Source organism: Sarcophilus harrisii, chromosome 4 (assembly GCF_902635505.1).
Source record: "Sarcophilus harrisii chromosome 4, mSarHar1.11, whole genome shotgun sequence".
NCBI lineage: Eukaryota > Metazoa > Chordata > Mammalia > Dasyuromorphia > Dasyuridae > Sarcophilus > Sarcophilus harrisii.
The window spans coordinates 372924557-372945652 of record NC_045429.1 but is presented as its reverse complement, the minus strand read 5'-3'; the positions used below and the strand labels follow the sequence as shown (position 1 = coordinate 372945652).

General features: G+C 35.1%; 1 protein-coding gene across 1 annotated transcript in view; it reads right to left on the bottom strand.

Moving 5' to 3' along the window:
- The window catches only part of GPR137B (G protein-coupled receptor 137B), an 88425-nt gene extending 67353 nt beyond the window's left edge, over positions 1–21072 (bottom strand). Inside the window, exon 1 of the mRNA XM_003767808.4 lies at positions 20593–21072. Within this exon, the coding sequence (XP_003767856.1) occupies positions 20593–20961 (369 nt within the window). The 5' untranslated portion in view covers positions 20962–21072. The remainder of the gene's footprint in view (positions 1–20592) is intronic.
- Positions 21073–21096: the final 24 nt, after the last annotated feature.

The following is a 21096-nucleotide window of genomic DNA, read 5'->3' as shown; positions in this document are numbered from 1 at the left end:
AAGAGAAAATAAATGCTTGTTAATAGAAAAAAATTAAAGTTTAAAAGAATCAAAATTGAAAAAGCATGTATTTTTCAGCTTTTTCATATATTTAACATATATTTTAACGTGCTAAACACATGTTAGTTTACTTTGTTTTGCCAGATAGCATTGAATTGGACAAGGTTTCCTTGCTATGTAATTCTTATATAATTCACCATCATTAATGGGTGGCTCATATTAGGTCATGCCAGGTAGTTCCAGTCTGCTATGGAAAACATCTCATTCTTAACTTCTCCCTGTCTGGCCAGTTAACACCCACAAATGTCAAAGGGACTGAATTTACTGAAGATGCAAAACATAACCTCGTTGTCACAATTGGGAGGGCCAGCCAGAAGAGTAACCGGAGAATGAATTAAGAACTGAAATTGCAGCAATCTCAGTGAGACTTACAATGATGCTACCAGTCTGATGCACGGATAGGCAATCTTTCATCCATGATAGCTTAAGAAAGAGGCTACCACTTTACTGTTTCAGAGGTAGGCCTTAATTATTAATCTGAGTATTACAGAAAGAACTAAGTAGGAAATAAGAAGTGAAATGGTCACCTCAAGGCCATAGGCTAGTCAATGATAGGGCAGGTGAGCAAGAAATCAAATTTAATGGGGCATCAAATTTCCTTCCTTCCCAATTCCAAGGGCATCTTTTTGTATCACAGTAAACTAAAGAGTGAAATATGATCTGAAGCGTAAGGCTGGTTCTGGTTCTAAACCATTCCTGATCTAATCTAAATGATAATCCTAAAACAGAGATTAATATGGTGTCTCCTTTCCTTTCTTTAACTCCCACTAACTATCAGGAAAATGACCTAAATACTGGGGATATTTCAATATTATTTGTGGCTGCTCCGGACTGGAAAAGAATATTCTGCATATCCCCAATCCCTGACCAATTAACACCAAATTAGATTTACATTCCCAAGGTTTTTCTAGAAACAGATCAGTGCTGATCAGGTAAAAGTTATTTTGTTGTTTGTCCTTTGCTGAAGAGGGCCAATCACAGCAGCAGAGTGATGTCTTGTCTTGCAAGTGTATTAGATTTAAGTGACACAGAACTGTGCAAAGTCACTCTTTCCTCCAGGGTCAGATTACAAAGTCCTGTAGTAAGATACAGTTCCGCAGGCCTGGTGATAGCCTCAGATGCAGCGGGAGTCCTCAGCCTTTTAAAGAAACACCCATGCAGTGCAAGAACTGAGACAAAAGATGCTCTAGTTTGCCTTCATATAGATAAAAGTAGATAGTTGGATGTCATAAGGAGAAAATGTTCTGCATCTACCAAAGAGATGGTTGGATATGGACAATTAATATCTAATCTTCTCTTCTGACTTTCTATCTCAATAATTCTTTATTTTATTCCAAAAAAGTACAGGCTGCTTTTTTGCAGTGGCAAGGAACTGGAGACTGAGTGGATGCCCATCAGTTGGAAAATGGCTGAATAAATTATGGTATATGAATTTTACGGAATATTATTGTTCTATAAGAAATGATCGAGAGGATGATATTTCAGAGAGGCCTAGAGAGACTTACATGAACTGATGCTGAGTGAAATGAGCAGAACCAGGAGATCATTATACGCCACAACAGCAAGATTATACAATGGTCAATTCTGATGGATGTGGCCCTCTTCAACATAGAGGTCATTAGACCAATTCCAAAAGATTTGTGAAGGAGTGAGATTATACAATGATCAATTCTGATGGACATTTTTCAACAATGAGGTGATTCAAGTTACTTTCAATGGTCTTGTGATGGAGAGACATCTGTACCCAGAGAAGGATTGAGTGTGGATCATAACATAGTATTTCCACTTTTTTGTTACTGTATACTTAGTTTTTTTTTTTCATTTTCCCCTTTTTGATCTGATTTTTCTTGTGCAGTGAGAAAATTGTGGAAATATATATAGAAGAATTTGCACCTGTTTAACATATATTGGATTACTTGCTGTCTAGTGGAAGAGATGGGAGAAAGGAAAGAAAAAAAATGGAAAAGAATTGGAACACAAGGTTTTGCAAAGGTGTATGTTGAAAATTATCTATGCATATATTTTGAAAACAAAAAGCTTTAATCAAAAATAAATAAAAGTACAGGCTGGATCCTGCTTCAATGAACCACAGAAGTATATTTTTCTCCTTATGACATCCAACTATCTGCTTTTAATTATAAGACGGCAAACTAGACCATCTTGTTCCTCAATTATTTCATTGAGCAATATTAGAAAATCTTTGTAGTAGATATTGGTTGATATACAGATCATTAATTGAAATTTGTAAATCTATTCATTATGCCAAAGTGATAAAATTAAAAAATTGCAAAAATAAAAATAAAGCAGGAGTTATTAATCTGGTTTTGACACATTTTAAAAAGGGTACTAACCATCTTCTTCCCAATGAAAAAGTATTCTTTTTAAAAAAGATAGCATTTGGTTGAACTAGTAAATTCATTTCTTTGACTTTCCACTGAAAACTTTCCACACTTAGTGGAAACTTCCCCAAGGAAGTTAAAATCAGAGAAGAAGGTCCCATTTATACATGTGGGAGGAAGAGGGAGTTGGAGTGAAGCACTTCCTGTGGAACTGAGCAATGCAGAAAAATATTTATAGTAGCTCTTTGTTTTTAGAGCTAAGAAACTGGGAACAAAGTAATGCCCATTGATTAGGAAATGGCTGAAATGCTATGACCTGTGAAATATTGAAATATGTAGAATGCTATTGGATGATAAGTCATAATGAATATGAAGAGTTCAGGGAACCTTAGTAAGGGTTACACAGACTAACAGAAAAATAAGTAGAACCAAAGAAACAATTACACTAGAACCACAATAATGTAAAGGAAAACAATCCTGAAAGTCATCAGAACTCTTAATCAATGCAATGACCAACTATATCTTCAGGACTGGCAGCAAAGCACACCTCCCTCATCTCAGCAAAGATGTGGTGGATCATGTGTGCAAAACATGGAATTTGTTTTTAGACATGGTCAAGGTTATTTGTTTTGCTTAATTCTGTTTGTTACAAGGAAGAGCTTCATTAGGTAAAAGGAGACTGAAATACTGGGAAATGCAAGTATTGTTTTTGATAGCGACAATAATATATTTACTTTGGAGGGTACAAGGGAGGGAGAAAGGAAGGAAATTCAACTTGAGTTATAAGATTGGGCTTTACATCCTGACTCTGCTGTATGACCTTGAACAATATTCTATAACACTCTGAGCTTCAGTTTATTCATTTTCATTTTGAGGAAGCCAAAAGAGATGAACTCAAAGATTCCTTCCAACCCTAACCTTTTCATTATCTGCAGCATCCTTTTGATATTTTCAACTGAGTGATTTTGCTCATTATATTTGCTAGACTTTGTTATTTCATCATTGTTTTTATTTTAAAGGAAACAAAATCTTTTTGGACTATAAGAAAGCCAAAAAATCCTAGAACGGACATATATGAGTTATCAAGTCGGGGGGAAACAAATCTAGGTCTCAGAATAATTAAGACAATATTGGGGTATGATCTTCAATTCATTCAAGGGAATGAGTGTTGATCACAAGACAACCCACTCCACTCAGTTGCTGGTGCCAGTCACACTTTACAGGCCATTTACAGGAGGCCATATTACCTAACAGCTGTTGAGAGTGAGAGCCCAGTGACCCATCCCAGGGTATGGAGTCATTTACCTGCAAAGTCAAAGACAGTGACCATTTATAATGATGCATTAATTTATTAAGAGCAATGCTTCTTACAATATGATTTTTGTATTATATAGATAGCATGCTCTGTAAAGTATGGGCTGCTTTAAAAAGAAAAAGAAAACAAACCCTTTTTTCAAGATGGAGAAATCTCTTTTAAGTATCACTGACTGATTCAGCCTCACCATCCTGGAACCTGGCATCCAGTTCATTCATTCCTGCTGTCTTGACCCTTTTTCAATACAATAGAATTGTGTCTCTGAATAACACTGGTAACAGGCTTTTTGATCATCATATGATTTAACAGAGATTATTCTCTGTAGCATGAATTCCTGAACCCAATTTTCACACAATTCAAGTCAAGAAATAGCTATTAAATAGCTGCAGTGTGCCAGGAACTGGCAAGGACTGGACCTGATATTTCACTGATATAGACAATTCCCCATGAGGAAACTCCCTCCACCAGTGTGGGTCAGTAACTTTGCTGCAACTCAGTCTAAGAGACATACCAAGATGAGAAATGCCAAATCCAGGCCTTGAGTTGCAGCAGAAACAGATTAAAATGTAACTGGGAAATGATTAACAAAATAAATTAAAATATAATAAAATATAGATAAAGTTAATCTGTGATTTTCTAAGTCAATATGTGATCCACACGGGTCCTTTCCTATTGAGTTTGACAACACTGACCTAGATCACTGAGAAGTTAACTTGTTCAATATTAAAGTTAGTATGTATCAGAATCTTGAATTCATGTATTTCTGGTTCTGAAGACTGCCTCTATCCCTAATAAATCTCTAATCATTGGGGACAGAGGCAAAAAAATGCCCTTTGTTTGAAAGTTCTGAAGGAAAACTAGTAAGTTCTATGGTGTGTGTATGTTTGTGTAAATGAAGGTGTATATGTATTTTGCTACATCCCTTTTTTCTCAGAAGACAATCTCAAGAAATTACCTTTTTGGCAAGATAGATATAGCTCAGGTTATATTCTATCTTGTAGCTTACACAGAATAAAAATAAAGTGAAAGGTTAGCAAGTCCCTTTATTGTTATTTGTTAACCTATTTCATGAAATACTTAAGATACTGCCCAGGGTTATTTCTCAGGTCAGATTTCTGTTTCTCTATTTCTGTTATCTCCTTCTTGGTGATTTCATCAGTTCTAGTAGACTCAACTATCACCTCCAAGTAGATGTTTCTCAATTATCTTTCCTGAGTCCCATCCAGTCCAGGTCACAAGTGCCTAATGGACGTTTCCAACTGGATGTCCCCTCAATATCTCAATAAGTCTAAGGCAGAATTTATTCATTATTCAGGATTTTAATGATTCTCAACCCTTTATTACTTCCATCCCTTATCAGTACATCACCAAGTCTTGGTGATTCTATCTACCCAATATCTTCCACATTGGTTCTTTTCTCTCTACTCCTAGGCTATCACCCTATATCAAGCACTGATTTTTTTTTTTTGGTAAATTGGGGTTATAACATTTATTAAAATAATGCTATAAATTAATAGAAACAGCAAAGAACCAAAGAATTAAAATGCAAGCTATGTAAAATCCCAACTAAAACCCAAGTGGGTCTCTTGTATTCATTCAGTAGCTATCTAAAAGCTCAAGAAAGACAATATTCTCAATATAATAAAGTACTGCAAAATAATTGGCAATTTCCAGTGACCAAAATTGTTGGTTTTGCACCTTATATCTTTTTCTTAAATAGGAAAAAAATTATTTTTGAATGTCGTATAATATACACATAAAATAAGATAGAAAAATACATTATAAATTTATAACAATAGTTGTAAATATATTATCTTAAATGTTTCTCATAGGCAATAAATAGGCTGGTACATTGATCATTTCTTTTCTTTTCAGTTTATCCTCCACACAAAAGGTCTGATTAGGTCACTGAACCAGCTCAAAAAACTCAAATGGTTTTCCATTGGCTCTAGGTCAAAAAACAAACTCCTCTGTGGCTTTAAAACCATTTACAATCTGCCTGCAGCTTATCTTTACAGGTTAATTACACTTTTTCTCCAAACTTGTCTATTTGCTTTTACTTATATATATTTCTTCTTTCTTTACTGTATCTATTCACACAATCTGTTTTCCCTTACATAATGCTATACTATTATATGATATAATATGTAACTCTTAGATAATATAATCCTTACAGAATTCCCTCATTTGTTGTGTCTAACTCCTAAATTGCCTTATAAACTACAATTACATATATCTATCTATATTCATATACATTTTATATATATAACAAGTATATATAACATATTAGTATTTATCAGTTAATAATCTCTTTAAAATAGGACTGTTCTATTTTTGTCTTGTTTCCTCAATGTCTAGCATAGTGTCTAGCATATATTAGGTACTTAATAAATGATTACTGATTAAATGTGTATTAAAAAAAAAAACATTGGAGAGACCATTTCACTTTTAATCAGAAGCTTCATCACATTCAATCAGCTTTTTTTGTTATTTCTGAATGTCCAAAGAAATCTTGGTAATATATTCACAAACATCTTTCAATATTCTTATTTTTATATCTTATCCACCTCTTCATTCTTTTAAGCAATTAAACTCCTACTTTTTCTGATGTAAAAAGACAACCATTTAAAATAACCTAATTTCAGAAAAAAACTGAAAAAAGCCTTTAAGGAATTATCAAGGAGAATATTCCCGAGAAGAGTTAGATTTTCAAGTTAGTTTTATCAAGTGTTTAGAGAACAATTAATTCTAACATTACATAAACTCTGTGCAAAAATAGAAAAGGAAGGACTCCTATCACCTTCCTTCTAGAATAACAAATATGGTTATGATAACCAAATCATGGAGCAGCAAATTATAGAAGAAAAACTATAGACCAACATCCTTAATGAATAGTAACATAAAAATACTGAATAAAATATTAGTAAAATTCAAGACATTATGTACTGTGATCAGATTGGATCAATAACAGGAATAAATGATTAATTCAGTATTGTTCAGTTGTTTCAGTCATGTCTGACTCTTCTGCATTACATTTGGGGTTTTCTTGGCAAAGATACTGGAGTACTTTTGCCATTTCCTCCTCCAGTTCATTTTATATATGAGTAAACTGAGACAAACAGGATTAAATGAGTTGCCAATGATCACACAGGTAGTAAGGATCTGAAACCACATTTGAACTCCAGTTTTCCTGACTCTAGGCCCACACTCTATTAATGTGCCATCTAGCTGCTATGTCAATATAAGGAAAACTACAAACATAGTCTATAATAAAAACAAAATAATTTTAAAACCATATGATTAGGTTAATAAATACGGGGAAACGTTAAATAAAATGCAATATCCACTTCTGTTAAAACATTTTTTAAAAGCGCCAGCACCAAAGCTTTTCTTAATATACTGACTAGTAAGTATCTAAAGCAATAAGCCAGCATCATGTGTAATAAAACTTAAAGGAGGCCCTTCCAATAATATTAGAAGTAAAGCAAGGATGTCCATTACCATCATTATAACTTGATAGAGTTCTATAAATGCTAACTATAGCAATAAGATAAAAAAAGAGAATTGTAATAAACATGCAAAGAGTAAATTGCCACTTTACACAAACGTGCCATTTAAAAAACCTTAGAGAATCAACTAAAATTAATTCAAGCAATAACTTCAACAAAGTAGGTTATAAAATAAATCAACACAAATAAAATTTTCCACATATTACCAATAAAGCCCAGCCAAAATGTTAAAAACAGAAATTTCATTTATAACTATGGAATATATAAAATATTTGGTAGCCTACCTACCAAAACATTCCTAATAATTATATGAATATAATTACAAGATACTCTTGAAAGAAATAAAGATAGATCTAAATATTGGGGGAGATATTAATTTTTCATACCTTAATCACATCAATATGATAAAAATATTATCTAAATATTTATGGTTGTTTTTATTTGCATTTCTTTCATTAGTTATTTAGGAAATTTTATTATGCAGTTATAAATATAGCTCTTTTGAGGTTTGTTTATATCCTTTGACCATTAATCCATTGGGAAATCATTATTAGTCATACATATATAATACATCTTGTATATCAAGCCCTTATCAGAGAAATCTGATACAAAGATTTTTTTTTTTTCCAATTTGACCACTTCCCTCTTTATCCTGGATACAATTATGTTGTATTACTTTACTTTAATCTTTTTTTCAAATATGGGTCTTTTCCCATTGTCTCTCTTTCATTCGTCCCTGAACCCCTCTTCTTGTTTGATATGCCCTCCTTCCTTTCCTCCCCTTCTACTATCCTATTCCTTAGTTCTTAAATTTCTCATTTTTTATACCATTTTCCAAAAAGATTTCTCTCACTCTCTTCAATGCCCATCTTCTTCTGTTTACTCTAGGCCCTCATCTTGATTATATATATATATATATATATATATATATATATATATATTCTTCTGTATTCTCTATACTATCAAAATTTTCAAGATATCCATTCTAGGGTCTCCCCTCTAGCTGTTTTCTGTCACTGCCTTTTAGGGCTCATTCCATGGATTCCCTCTTTTCATTGTGCCCCATTTCCAGAGCAATGTCTATTCCCATGTTATAATCTAGTCTCACAAAAAAAGCAATTCACTTTTAGGCAGGATGTTGCCAGGGTCTGCTCATAATACCCGTCTGTCTCTTCATTGTTACCTCGTTCAGATTTTCTCCTTGATCTCTCTATCTCCTTGGGTACATTTAAAAAGAAATCTCTTACTGGTCTTTTTATAGTCACTTTATTATTATTCCTGTCTTTGATTGCTTGCATTTATTCACTCTTCTTGCATTTCTTTTGTTTGGAGTGTTCAAGAGAAAACTAATATCTCTTGATCTGATTTTCTTTCTCAAAATCTTTTAAAGTCTTTTTTATTGGGTAATGGTCTGAGATTTGAAAACAATCTTTTGTTCTTTGCCCTTGGTCTTCCTTTGTTACCTTCCCCCACTTGTAGAAAGGAAGTTCCTTTGGGGCAGGGACTGGAGGGATGGAGATTCATGATGTGTAACTTTTGTAACATCCAATATAATGGGGAATCAGGGAGAAATTTATGCTTTAGGATAGGAAATAAAATGATGCCTTTGGAGTTTCAAAAGTGAATACCCCTCGAGGCACCCATTCTTGTAAGAATGTAAAATAAATCTTCCCTGTATTCAAAAAATAAAATAAAATCTTTATTATTGAATGTCCATCTTTTGTTCTGTATGGTTAAATTCACGTTTTCAGGATAAGTCATCCTGAGCTTCAGGAAACATTATTCCCTTCTCTCCTCCTTTTTCTAGTGACTATGGAATAGACGGTTTTTATTCAAATGTCTTTTCTTTGTATTTGGAGATCTTTCTCTAGAAGGCTTGCAAAACTTGTTTCTGAATTGAATTGTTAAATTTAACCACTCAGCATCTTGAGTTGGCAACCTTGGAGACTGAATCTCAAAGTGGCTCAGAGAAATTCATGGTTTATCAGTGTTAATTCCAGCTGGCATCTGGATGGTCAGAACTGGCTCCAGCTGACCTCAGGACTCATCCCCATGCACATGATGCTCTGTCCTGGTGGTCGGTCCTGTTCCCTCTGTCTCTCAGTTCTCTCTGGCCCTGAGGTTCAGAACCCTCAGCATGCTACTGGTGAGTTGCAGCCCTAAGCAGGCTTTTGCTCCTGAAGGGCTATAGCCAAGCTGGCTCTAGACACCTGAGGAAAATCCATTGCCTGGAGTTGGGGTCTCTATAGCGATGGAAAAGAGGGGGAATGAGGTGTAGGGATAGGTTTTAATATAAGTCTGTGTCCTGTCCTTGGGCCTGAATAAGTAGTTTTTCACAGGAAAAAAGAACCAAACTAGAAGAATAATTTATACAATGACTACATCGTTTAAAAACAAAAAGCAACTTTGAAAGGTTTAAGAATTCTAATTAATATAGATAAATCACTACTCAGAAGACAATTGTTGAAGCATCCTTCCCACATCTTTGACAAAGAGGTGATAGATTAGAGATAAAGAATAAGATATATTTTCAGACATGGCCAATGTATAAACTTGTTTTATTTTATTTTAATGGAAAGTTTTTTGTTTGTTTGTTTGTTTGTTTTTGCTGGGGGAGATGAGGAAGGAAAGGTTATAGTAATGCCAAGAAAAAAGAAAGAAAGAAAAAAAAGTTCAATGAAGTATTTTTAGAAATAGAACAGAAGGAGGTTCAGAAGGGAAAAAAAAAACAACTAAGCAGGACAGATTGAGAATGAGTGTGCTGAATTTAGTTTATACTTAAAAAATCCAAGGTGTCCATAATGGAGATTTGCAGTTTCATATACAATCTTCTTTTTCTGTTCTTTATATACTGAAATGTTTGTGTTTGCTGACATTTTTCAAGATCAGACTAATGGAAAATTTAAAATAACATAATAATCTTATTTGTGATGGTGCAGGGAAAAAGTCTGCCAGATGGCAGAACTTTAACATTCTAGTTGTAAATGGTCTCTCTAAATTGGTCTGGAGCTCTTCTTAGATAGTCAATCCAAAATAAGATTCTCTCTCCCTATCCTACACATTAATTCCTGCCTGTCTGTACTATGGAGAAGTAGGAGAAAATAGTGAAGGAAAAAAAGAAATCTTACCTCAACTGTCATGGTATGTAGAATTACAGGCAAAGCAGCCTCCTGATTGGTGGGCAGACAGGTAAGCACTAGTGAGAATGAGCTGTGAAAGTCTGTATAAATTCCTGGGCTTTAGTTGTTTTCCTTCAGTGATTAGACTGGCAGCTCTCAGACTTTGCTTTTACTTAATTGATTTGTAATGGGAAATGAGATTTTAATTCTGGTTGACAAAATGGGGAATTGCCCAGGAATGCTCAAGGTATCAAACTAAGTTTCCTGCCCTGTGAGTCTGGTGGAGTGTACCCCAACTACTAACATCCATATGAAGACTTGCTCCAAAACACTAAGAAGAAGAGACAAATCAAATCAACCCTGAGTTTTACCTCACATCTGCAAATTGGCAAAAAGAACAAAAGACAAGACTAGACATAATCTGTATTCACATGACTTGTAGCAATTGGTTGGATTAAATGGCCTCTAAGGTCACTTCCAAATCCTAGATTGTTCCCCTTCTGATGGGGAAATAACATAGCCTGGATGATTTAGTTTTTACTTTGAAGTCTCGTGGATGCAGCATGCTACAGTAAGAAATGAGAATCAGAAAACAGATTTTAATTTCAAATTTACCATCCATTAGCTATATGAACTTGGACAAGTTGCTTAAACTCTAAAGACCTCAGCTTGCTCATTTGAAATAAGGAAATTAAAATAAATATTCTCCAAGTCCTTCCCTAGCACTAGAATTTAAGTGTGGAAGATGTTCTTAACTGAGAGCTTGCCAAATTCTCCTACTAGTACACTATGGTAAAAGGGGTTTGAGATCCTGGCTATGTCAGAAATTAGAATTTGGACAAAACATTTTGTCCAGACTAAGAAGAGTAGGAAGGAAGTTCTTAAGAATGAAATCTGTAAGATCTAATCAATCTCTCCCAATGAAGAAGAAAATGAGGAACTCTTTAGAGACTGGTGTAGATGCATAGGGCACTCACTGCTCATTTTATATTTAAATACATATAATCTCAGAGAATCATTAAAAGAAATAAACTAAATGAGACAACAGTTTCAGTTAAATAGCTATATCTAAACCAAAAGTGTCAAACAAACCTAGATCCCTGCCAGCCAGAATATTGACTTAGAAAACCACAAATTAACTTTATTTATGTTGTATTATTTTGTTAAGATATTTCCCAGTTATGTTTTAATATGATTTTGATAGCATTCAAGCATTTTGAAGATCTTGGGAGTTTTGTAGGTCAGTCCTATGGCTAAACAGTGAATGAAGCTTCTGGGTAGAATCAAGTTCTAACCTCAGGTATATGAGATGAATTTATTATATAATTAAAGACAATTAATTTTGCCTTGAACTTGTTTCAGTGATCTGTTTTTAAAAATAGGAAAATAACTGAAATTAATACAATTAATTTTGCCTTGAACTTGTTTCAGTGGTCTCCAGTTTAAAAAAAAAAAAGGAAGATAACTATTTATGTCCTTATGGAGTATTCTCAGTTAACAGTGACTGTGTATAGATTTAAAAAAAAATTAGGACAAAATAATTCAATCTCCTGACTCTTAGTACATTTACCCTTACTACTTCCTCATTCTGCATCAAGATTTTTCAGCTTTCCACTGTTTTCTAAAGTTACTGTCTATAATGGCAAGAACTTGTCATACTTGGCCTGAGGCTGAAGGCAAGTTGGATTTTGAGGAAGCTGAACACATTCTATTGCTGTATCTAGTCTCAAACACTCACTAAGTCTGAGGGGTCTGGGAGAAGGTTCTTTCCTAGCCATTGAAGAAACAAACCCGTGACTGCTAAAAGTTGTGTGAGTCCTTTCCGGAATGGTGGCCCCTCAGGAATGATTTTTTTAAATCTCTACTTGATTAAAATACTGGTCTGAGTCATTCTCAGACCATAGCCAGAAAGAACCTGAGCTAAAGCCATGATGGAAACTGCATACATAGCTTTTTGCTTGAAGATTTATTTGGTCTTGGAGGTTAAAGGCATTACAATAGTCTATTTGGGACAAGATAGCAAAGATTTTTATTTAGACTGTGATAGAAAATACTCCAGGAAAAGTCAGACTAAGAAGAATAGGAAGTTCTTAGGAGTGAAAATTTTAAGATGCAAATAATCTTTCTCAAGGAAGAAAAAAATGTGGAGTTTAGACACTGATATCGATGTATAGGGCACTCACTGGCCATTTTATATTTAAATACATATAATCTTAGAGAATCATCAAAAAAAAACAAATCTAAATGAAACAATAGCTTCAATTAAGTAGCTACATTTAAAATAAATCTGCAAAAATTGTTTGCGTTTATACACAGCAATAACAAAATAGGAGGAAATAATAGAAAGGAACATCCCATTTGTAATAACTACAAAATCCAGAAAATATCTGGGAGTCAGTTTATCAAGATATACTCAAGACTTCTATAAATATACTCACAGAAACTACTCTTTAAAGAAATAAAGAATGATTTAAATAATTTGAAAGCTATTCACCACTTATTGCTGGGTCAAGTCAATGTAATAAAAATGACTAATATGCACAAATTAATTTGATTTATTTTAAGTCTATCAAAGTATTAAAGAGATATTTTGTGGAATTAGGTTAAAAAAATAACAAAATGTATTTGAAAAAGGGAAAATGCCTAACTCTCATAGGCTATAAACAAAATAAGCAGAAATGGAAAAGAAAGCATTTTCAGGCTTTAAGTTATATTGTAAAGCAGTAATCATCAAAATTTGGGAGTACTAATTAACAGAAAACTAGCTCAATGAAGCAAGAGCCAGAAACAACTGAACTCAGTAACCCAGTATTTGTTAAACCCCAAAACAAACTATCTGGTAAACTATTTTCTGTTTGAGAATACCTGTGAAAACTGGTAAACAGTTGGTTTAGAGTAGCACCTAAGACCATATACTGAATAACAGTGAATTCTAAACAAATAATCTACCCAAACATAAAAGGTCAAATCAATAAAAAGAAAATAGATAGTTATCTTTCACAATTATGACTAAGGGGAAATTTCTTAACCAAATAAGGGATAGAGAAGCTCACAAAACATAAAACATCATTTTGATTACATGAAGTCGAAAATCTTTTGTGTGAGCAAAATTAATCATGCTAGCATAAAAAGTGAAACTGCCAACTAAGAAAAAAAAAGCTTGCAACAAAAATCTCAGATAATGGATTTATATCCAAGGTGTCAGTAATCACAAATCCATAACTAATGGACTTATATATCCAAGATATGTTAGTAATCATAAATCCACATATAAGTCCAAGATCTATTCATTAATAGATAAGTGGTTAAAAGAAATGAACAGTTCTCAAAAGAATTGTAAACTATTGATTACCTTATTGAAAATTGCTCTGAATCACTGAAGAGAAATGCAAATTGAGGCTTTATTTTGCAATGAGAATGTCAGAAAAGACGATAAAATATTAATTAGTATTGGGGTGCTGTAGGGGAGACAAGCATATAAATATATGATTGGTGAAACACTTCCAACATCTAGGAAACAATTTAGAATTATGTCCTAAAAGTAACTAAAATTCCTCTATTTTTAACCCAAAGACCTCACTATTAGGCACCTACCTTCAAAGAAGTCAAAGACAAAAAAACATTAGTACTTTTTATGGCAGCAAAGAATTGAAAACAGAGTAAATGCCCAATTATTTGAAGAATATGTCTGGATTGTAAGAAACAACAAATATAAAAATTCAGATACATGGGAGGCTGTTATCATAACCCAAATGAGAGCAGATGAAGCCCTGAATTACCCTGGTGTTAGCTGTGAGTAGAGAGAGAGAGACATCCAAATTGAGATCCATCTTTTCCATGAGGCTGCTCTGACCTCAAAATCCCAGGGTTTTCCTTCTCCTAATCCTTGTAGCATCAACTGATTTTTTTTTTAACATGTATTCATTCCTTCATACTTATCTTGTGTCCCTATGTAGTTTTGGGGGGCAGGGTCTGGGTTATACAACTAATAATGGAATTTAATTTTCATTGGAAGAGATCCTATAGCTTAACTAATCCAAACTCCTCCTTTCAGAGATGAGGCTCACAGAGTTGAAATACTTTGCCTGGGGTCATACAACTAATCCAAGGTGCATCTAGAAGTGGAACCTACAATCTGTTGACCTTCAGTGCAGTTTATTTCCCCATATGACCTCATCACCTCCTTATTCTCATATGACATACTTATGATAAGGTACTACTGATAAGTACTTGCTGAAAGAATAAAAATGAAAATCATGTTTATTTGGTTCGTTCATTTCCTCATTGTTTCTTTCCATCTATAGAAGGTAAATAATCCATTTACCTCATAAAAGCTACAAGGAACAAACATGATAATAAAAGCAAAAGAAGCATAATTAACTTGAAAGTTGGGATTTTGGAAACTGAGGCAACTGGTTGGCACAGTGAATACAGAGCTGGACCTGAAGTTAAGAAGACCTGAATTCAAATCCAGCCTCAGATACTGTGTGATCTCAAACAAGTTACTTAATTTTTCTGAGCCTCAAGGTTTCTCATCTGTAAAATGGGCATAATAATAGCATCAATCTCTCAGGGTTATTGTGAGGATAAAGGGAGTTATGTTTGTAAAAAAAAAAAAAAAGTGCTAGTTACATAAATGCTATCTGTTATCGGCAATTACATGATACAGTGGATAGAGCACTGGACCCAGAGATCTATTCTCAGACCTCTGTACAAATTATTTAACAGCTATCTCTTTTAATTTGCTCATTTGTAAAACAAATAAAAATAATAGCACCTATCTTTCAATATATAATCATAAAATGAGATAATATTTGTAAAGTACTTTGTAATTCTTAAAATATTATATATCTAAAAATTTAGATTTGTGTATATATACATATACATATTATGCATATATGTGTATATATACACATATAAATATATGTAAATATCATCTCATTAAAATGTGTGTGTGTGTGTATATACACATGTGTTAATGAGGTGACATTTAAGAATCCTGGACTTGGGTTCAGGAAGACTAGAATTCAAATCTAGACTCAGATACTTATTGCCTGTGTAACCCTGAACAAGTCAATCTCTATCCGCCTGTTTTCCCATCAGAAAAACAAGCATAGTATCTAACTCACAGAGTTATAAGAATCAAATGAAATAAGATGTACAGTTTACAAACCTCAAAACACTATATAAATGAGTTCTAATTTCAGCTCTGTCGTTAACTGAATGATCTTAGACAATTATTTCTTGGGTCTTACTTTCCTCATCTCAGAAGTGTATGTATTTACCACTTCAACCTCTGAAACTACTATTCTATTCTAAATATAAGACAATGGTCCTTCTATGTGAGACCCAAAAATCTACCCAGAATTGGGGCTAAGGGAATCAAAAGAAAATATACCCTACAATCAACACTGCTCTCTTCCTAGTGCTTGTAAACAACTTTAAACAACTCTCTAGCAATCTGAATTATCTGTTTAAAAAACTAAGAAATGCCTTTGATCTGTAAGAAATCTGAGATGCCGCCTCCTTTAATCAGGGAGTGACTATGCTTTAGGCTGATAAGTACTTTGCTACCAAGCTAAATGCTTTCTGCAGACCTAGGAGAACAGGAGTCAAAAGCACGACCCCCCTAAGCTTCCCTCCCAAGCGAGAGCTGTTGCCCAGCTACATCTTCAGCCAAAGAAAGCACCGTATGGGTGTGAACTCTTCCCTTGGCCAGGTATTTACTTATTAACCAGCAGATGGTGCAGCAAAGACCTACAAGCTCTTTCTCATCATGCTTCAGGTTTACTTGCCATATTATCATTAGTAAGCAACCTTAACTTCCTGTTTTTTCCTTCCACTATTTTTTCCCCCTTAAAAAAGTGGGGAGGAAGGAATTATATATTGAATTTTATATCAAAGCTTTTTAAAAGAGTCATAGGCTTATTGAGTTGAAAGGAATCTTAGAGATCATGTATCAGATCTAGAATTCTCAGAACCCCTTTCCCTTTCTCTGGAGATCCAAAGACAGAATTCAGGGAACATACATACTTGGAGAATAAAAATAATGACATCTTTATTTTCACTAACTTCTAATTGAAATTTAGCATTACTTCAATTCTTTAAAAACATTGTTCATAGGCTTCCATAGATTTCTCCAGACAGCCAAGGGGGTCCATGACACACAAAAAAGAAAGAAGGAAAGGAAGGAAAGAAGGAAAAAAGAAAAGAAGGAAAGAAGAAAAGGAAGAAAGAAGGAAGGGAAGGGAAGGGAAGGAAGGAAAAGGAAGGAAGGGAAGGAAGGAAGGAAGGAAGGGAAGGAAGGAAGAATAAAAAGAAAAGAGGAAAAGAAGAAAGGAAGAGAAATAAAAATTAAGAAGCTCTGATAATTTAATATCAACAAGACTGAGGCTAAAAGAACTTTAATGACTTGGCCAATGTCAGGTCCCCAACTCTCTTGCTAGTGCTAATCCCACTAGTTGTGCCATCTCCCTTAGTACCTAAGTTTCTACTGTGTTATAAATATATATATATATATATATATATATATATATATATATATCTTTGTGTATTTGTTGAATGAATGAATAAGAAAGGCTAGCATTCTATCCACCATTCCATACAGTAATATCTACCTACATAACTCCATATTTCTCAAATTCATTTTGCAACCCAACAAAAAGTCGATAATACCTCTAATATTAAGGACATTTAAAGTTATGATACAATAGAAACATATAATTTTAAAGCCAGAAGAGGCCCTGATGATTACCAAGTCCCACATTCTAATTTTGTGAACTTGCATAGTATTTGTTTTTTTGTTTTGTTTTTTTTTTTTTTTATTTAATAGCCTTTTATTTACAGGTTATATGTATGGGTTGCATAGTATTTGAATGGACAAAGTACATACAGTTCATATGTTGACAAAGAAATGTGTACATGATCCCCTGCACTTCTATCTTCTGGACTTTGTTCAGTTTCAAACCCCTGAAAGTCCTTTCTCCACTCACTCCTCTAGTTCAAGTGCCATTTCTACCAAGAAAGGGAGGCAATGTGCTTCAAGGGAAAGGCAAAGGGAAAGTCTTGATCCATAAAATTCAAGATTTAGCTTTGATTACCTCTAAAGATTCTTAGATTGCTAAAACTATTAGACCTATCACCTCAGTGCAAATCTCAATTTTCTCAATTACTACTTGTGTGATCTTGGGTCTCCATTTTCTCAACCATAAAATGATTGAACCAGATGACCTTTAAAATCTCTTTGAGCTCTGAAGCTATGATCCTAAGCCTATCTTAAGGGTCCCCCTTCCTTGACATTAGGGACCTTCCTACCATCCTTGGAACTCATCTCGGTTTGTATTCTTTATTCATTTGTGCATAATTTATATATATATATATCATTTAACACTCTTAGACTGAAATCCAAAAGGACTTCAGTTTTGCACAAAGTGCTAGATTTGGAATCAAAAAGATCAGGATGTAAGTCCTGACTCTCTAAGCTGTGTGACCAAGGGCAAGTTAGATAATATCTCTGAGCCTGGGAATAGTAATACCTGTGGTAGCTGTACAAAGGTTTATGGTGAAGCTCAGAAAAAATAAAGTGCTTTATAAAATAAAAGTACCATGTCCATATCAATTATTATTAACTTTGTATTTTCTTTAGTAGGGGATAACTAGGTATTATAGTGGACAAAGCACAGGGCCTGGAGTCTAGAAAATCTGAGTTTGATTCTGGCCTCAGGCATTTACTACCTATATGACCCTCACAAGTCACTTAACTCCTATTTGCCTTAATTCCTTATCTGTAATATGGGGATGCCCTGGAGAAAGAAATGGCAAACCACTTCAGTACTTTTCCCAAGAAAACTTCATATAAAATGTCCATGGGATCATATAGAGTTGGACACAAATGAACAACAAAATCTTCTTTAGTATCTATCACAGTAGTATAAACATAGCAGATGCTCAATAAATATATGCTGAAGAGTTGGAGAAACCAAAAGAATCTAATCCATAGGCAGTCCTAGGAGTGTCAATTACTCTCTATTATCTCTAGAATCAAATACAAAATTCCTTTGTTCTTTCATAATCTGGGCCTAGCTTACTTTTTGTATTTATACTCTTTAGTATAACCTGGTCCTAATAACCTGCCACTTTTTCTAGCTCCCATCTTCATGCCATAATACAAGCTGTCCCCCTACACTCTCTACTCTCTCCCAAATTACTTAGAATCCCTAGCTTTCTGAAAGCTCGGTCACGTGCCAGGAACGAGATAAGGCCTCCCAACCAGGTCCTCCTTCAAGAATAAAATTCCTTGTATTTGCTTTGTCTTCATTCTGTATTTACTTATATTTGTACATCTTGTTTTCCATGATGCAATGTAAACTTCTGAATTTGGAGCTGAAAATAAAATTGAATTTAAAATTTAAAAATAAGCTAAAACTATCCCCAAAAGATTATAAATGCCTCAGGAACATATTTTCTTCTCTTCTTCTTTTCTTTCTCTTTTTTCTTTCTTCTTCCTTTTTTCCTTTCTTTCTCCCCAACACTAAACACAGTACCTGACAAATAGTAGGCATTCAAATGATTGTTGATTGATCAATCAATAAATAAATAAATGGCTGTATGAATGAACAGACCAGTGAAAGGTACCAAGAATAATTCCCTTTTGATCATTGGCCTTAATATTTAGTAGATATTAATAATATGCTGTACTTCTCATACAAAAATGTTTCATTCAAATATTGTTTTCACTACATGGAGAGTGGAAGGAGGTTGAGAGAAAAGAAGACAGGAGAAAGGGCAGGTATGACAAGTTCTATTCCATAAAAAATAATTTTATTATTTATTATTATACATTTCTGTATTTAAAGACACAAGAGTTGGTCAAGAAGTTAATGGCACCAAAGGAAGAACTCGCTGAAATGACTAGGCTCAGCCTGTTAGACAACATAACCTTTCATCACCTCATCAGAAGACAAGAGAATGGTCATTTTCTCTGGTCTGATTCTTAATGAAAGAGGAAATATTAGTGCCTTAGTGAAATAATAGGGGATGGTTATGATGGAGTCACTTTTTTATGTCTATCTGTAGCAATTCATATGCTAACTGGAAAATGCTTTGTAATGACTTTTATTAATTCTAAATTGATGTCAAAGCAATGGCAGGGTCAACCAGCATGTCCTTAAATTGGGCTATTAATAATAAGTCTCATAAAAATTGGTCCTGTGCTCCTATAAAAGTTTCTCAACCAAATTTTATAGTTCTTTTCCCTTGGCCTCTATGATGAGGAAACCAGGTCCTTACTCAGGCATCCCGCCTAACCTCATATTAGGTATGGAGATGAGTGTTTACTGCTCTTCAGGGTTGTGTAGCAATCAGTGGGGAATGAGCCTGTAGGTCTCAATTCATTAAGAGTCCTTTGGTAAAAGGTGATAAAATGCTCCCAAGGAGAAGAGTTTGGACTTAGAATATGAAATGGAAGCAGCCCCCTCTGTTTCCCCCCTCCCCCAACAAGAGTAACTTCATGGAGGAATTCTGTATTGAAGGGAGACCAGAAATACTCTCCAGGGGACACAAAAATATATTAACTTTTGAAAAACAGATTCTAGCCTTCAAGAAGCTACAACTTTGACCCTTGAATCTGTTCTTCTCCCAAAGTGGGAAATGCCCCTAAACCGCTCCAGAATGATCTCAGCTCAGATCCTGAGGTTAGTCCTGGGAAACAACTAAACTGTCAAGAGTGATGGTTAAGGGGAAAACATAATTTATACCTATAAACTCTCCTCCACACCTTTATTCGTTTCTTGGGGAATGGGGAATAGGATAAAGATGGGGAGCCTCGTGAGAAGGGTTACCGGTGGAATGGCAGAAATGCTAACACACTCAGCTCCCTTTTTACCCGCTCATTCCTCTGTCCTAGAAACCAAATCTTGAAACTGAAATCCTTATGCCCTTTGCCCCTGTTTTTCAGGAAGGGTTGGGTTAGTGAGTTGGTGTACAGGGAAGCTGGACAGGTGCAAACTAACAGACAGACAGTTTTATCCTCCATCTATATTTGTTTGTCCATGATTGTCCGCATCTCGGCGAACAGTGAGCCCCTTGTTTTTTTTGCTTTTCTGTGTAACGCCAGCACTTAGCAGAATGCCTAGCCCATAATAGATGCTGAATAATGCCGACTGACTGACAGGTCTGCCAGCCCCTCAAGGCTTGCTCTCCCGCCCCTCGGGGGCTGCGGACCCCCACCCCCACCCCACCCCCCACCTCACCTGCGTGAAGTACAGGTTCATCAAGGTCAAGGTGAAGAATTGGAGGCACACGGGAAAGCAATAGAGCAACCAGAAGACGAAGGGGCTCAGGGAGTTGGCCGCGACGAAGTCTTTGAAGTAGAAGGAGAAGAGGATGGTCCGCAGGGAGGCCCAGAAGAGGCAGAGGAAGAGGAAGACAGTCTGGTAGCTGAAGCGCTTGTGCCCGTAGTGCAAGACCAGCCAGAGCTGGACGTAGATGAACACGAAGAGGAGCGAGTAGAAGATGGTGTACACGATGGTGAGGCCGAGCTTCACGTAGGGGGGGACGGCTGGAGTGAGGGTGGGTGGCAGGGAGTCATTTCTCAGGGGGTCCCATTGAGGGACCTCCATCAGAAAAGCGAGGGCTCGGCGGGACTGGGCTGCAGGCGCCGCTCGGACTTCATGGAGTCCTCGGGCTGCTGCGTCCGCGGAGGCTGCAGGCGCCGCCGCCGCCGCTGCTGCTGCTGCTGCTGCTCCCGCTGCTGC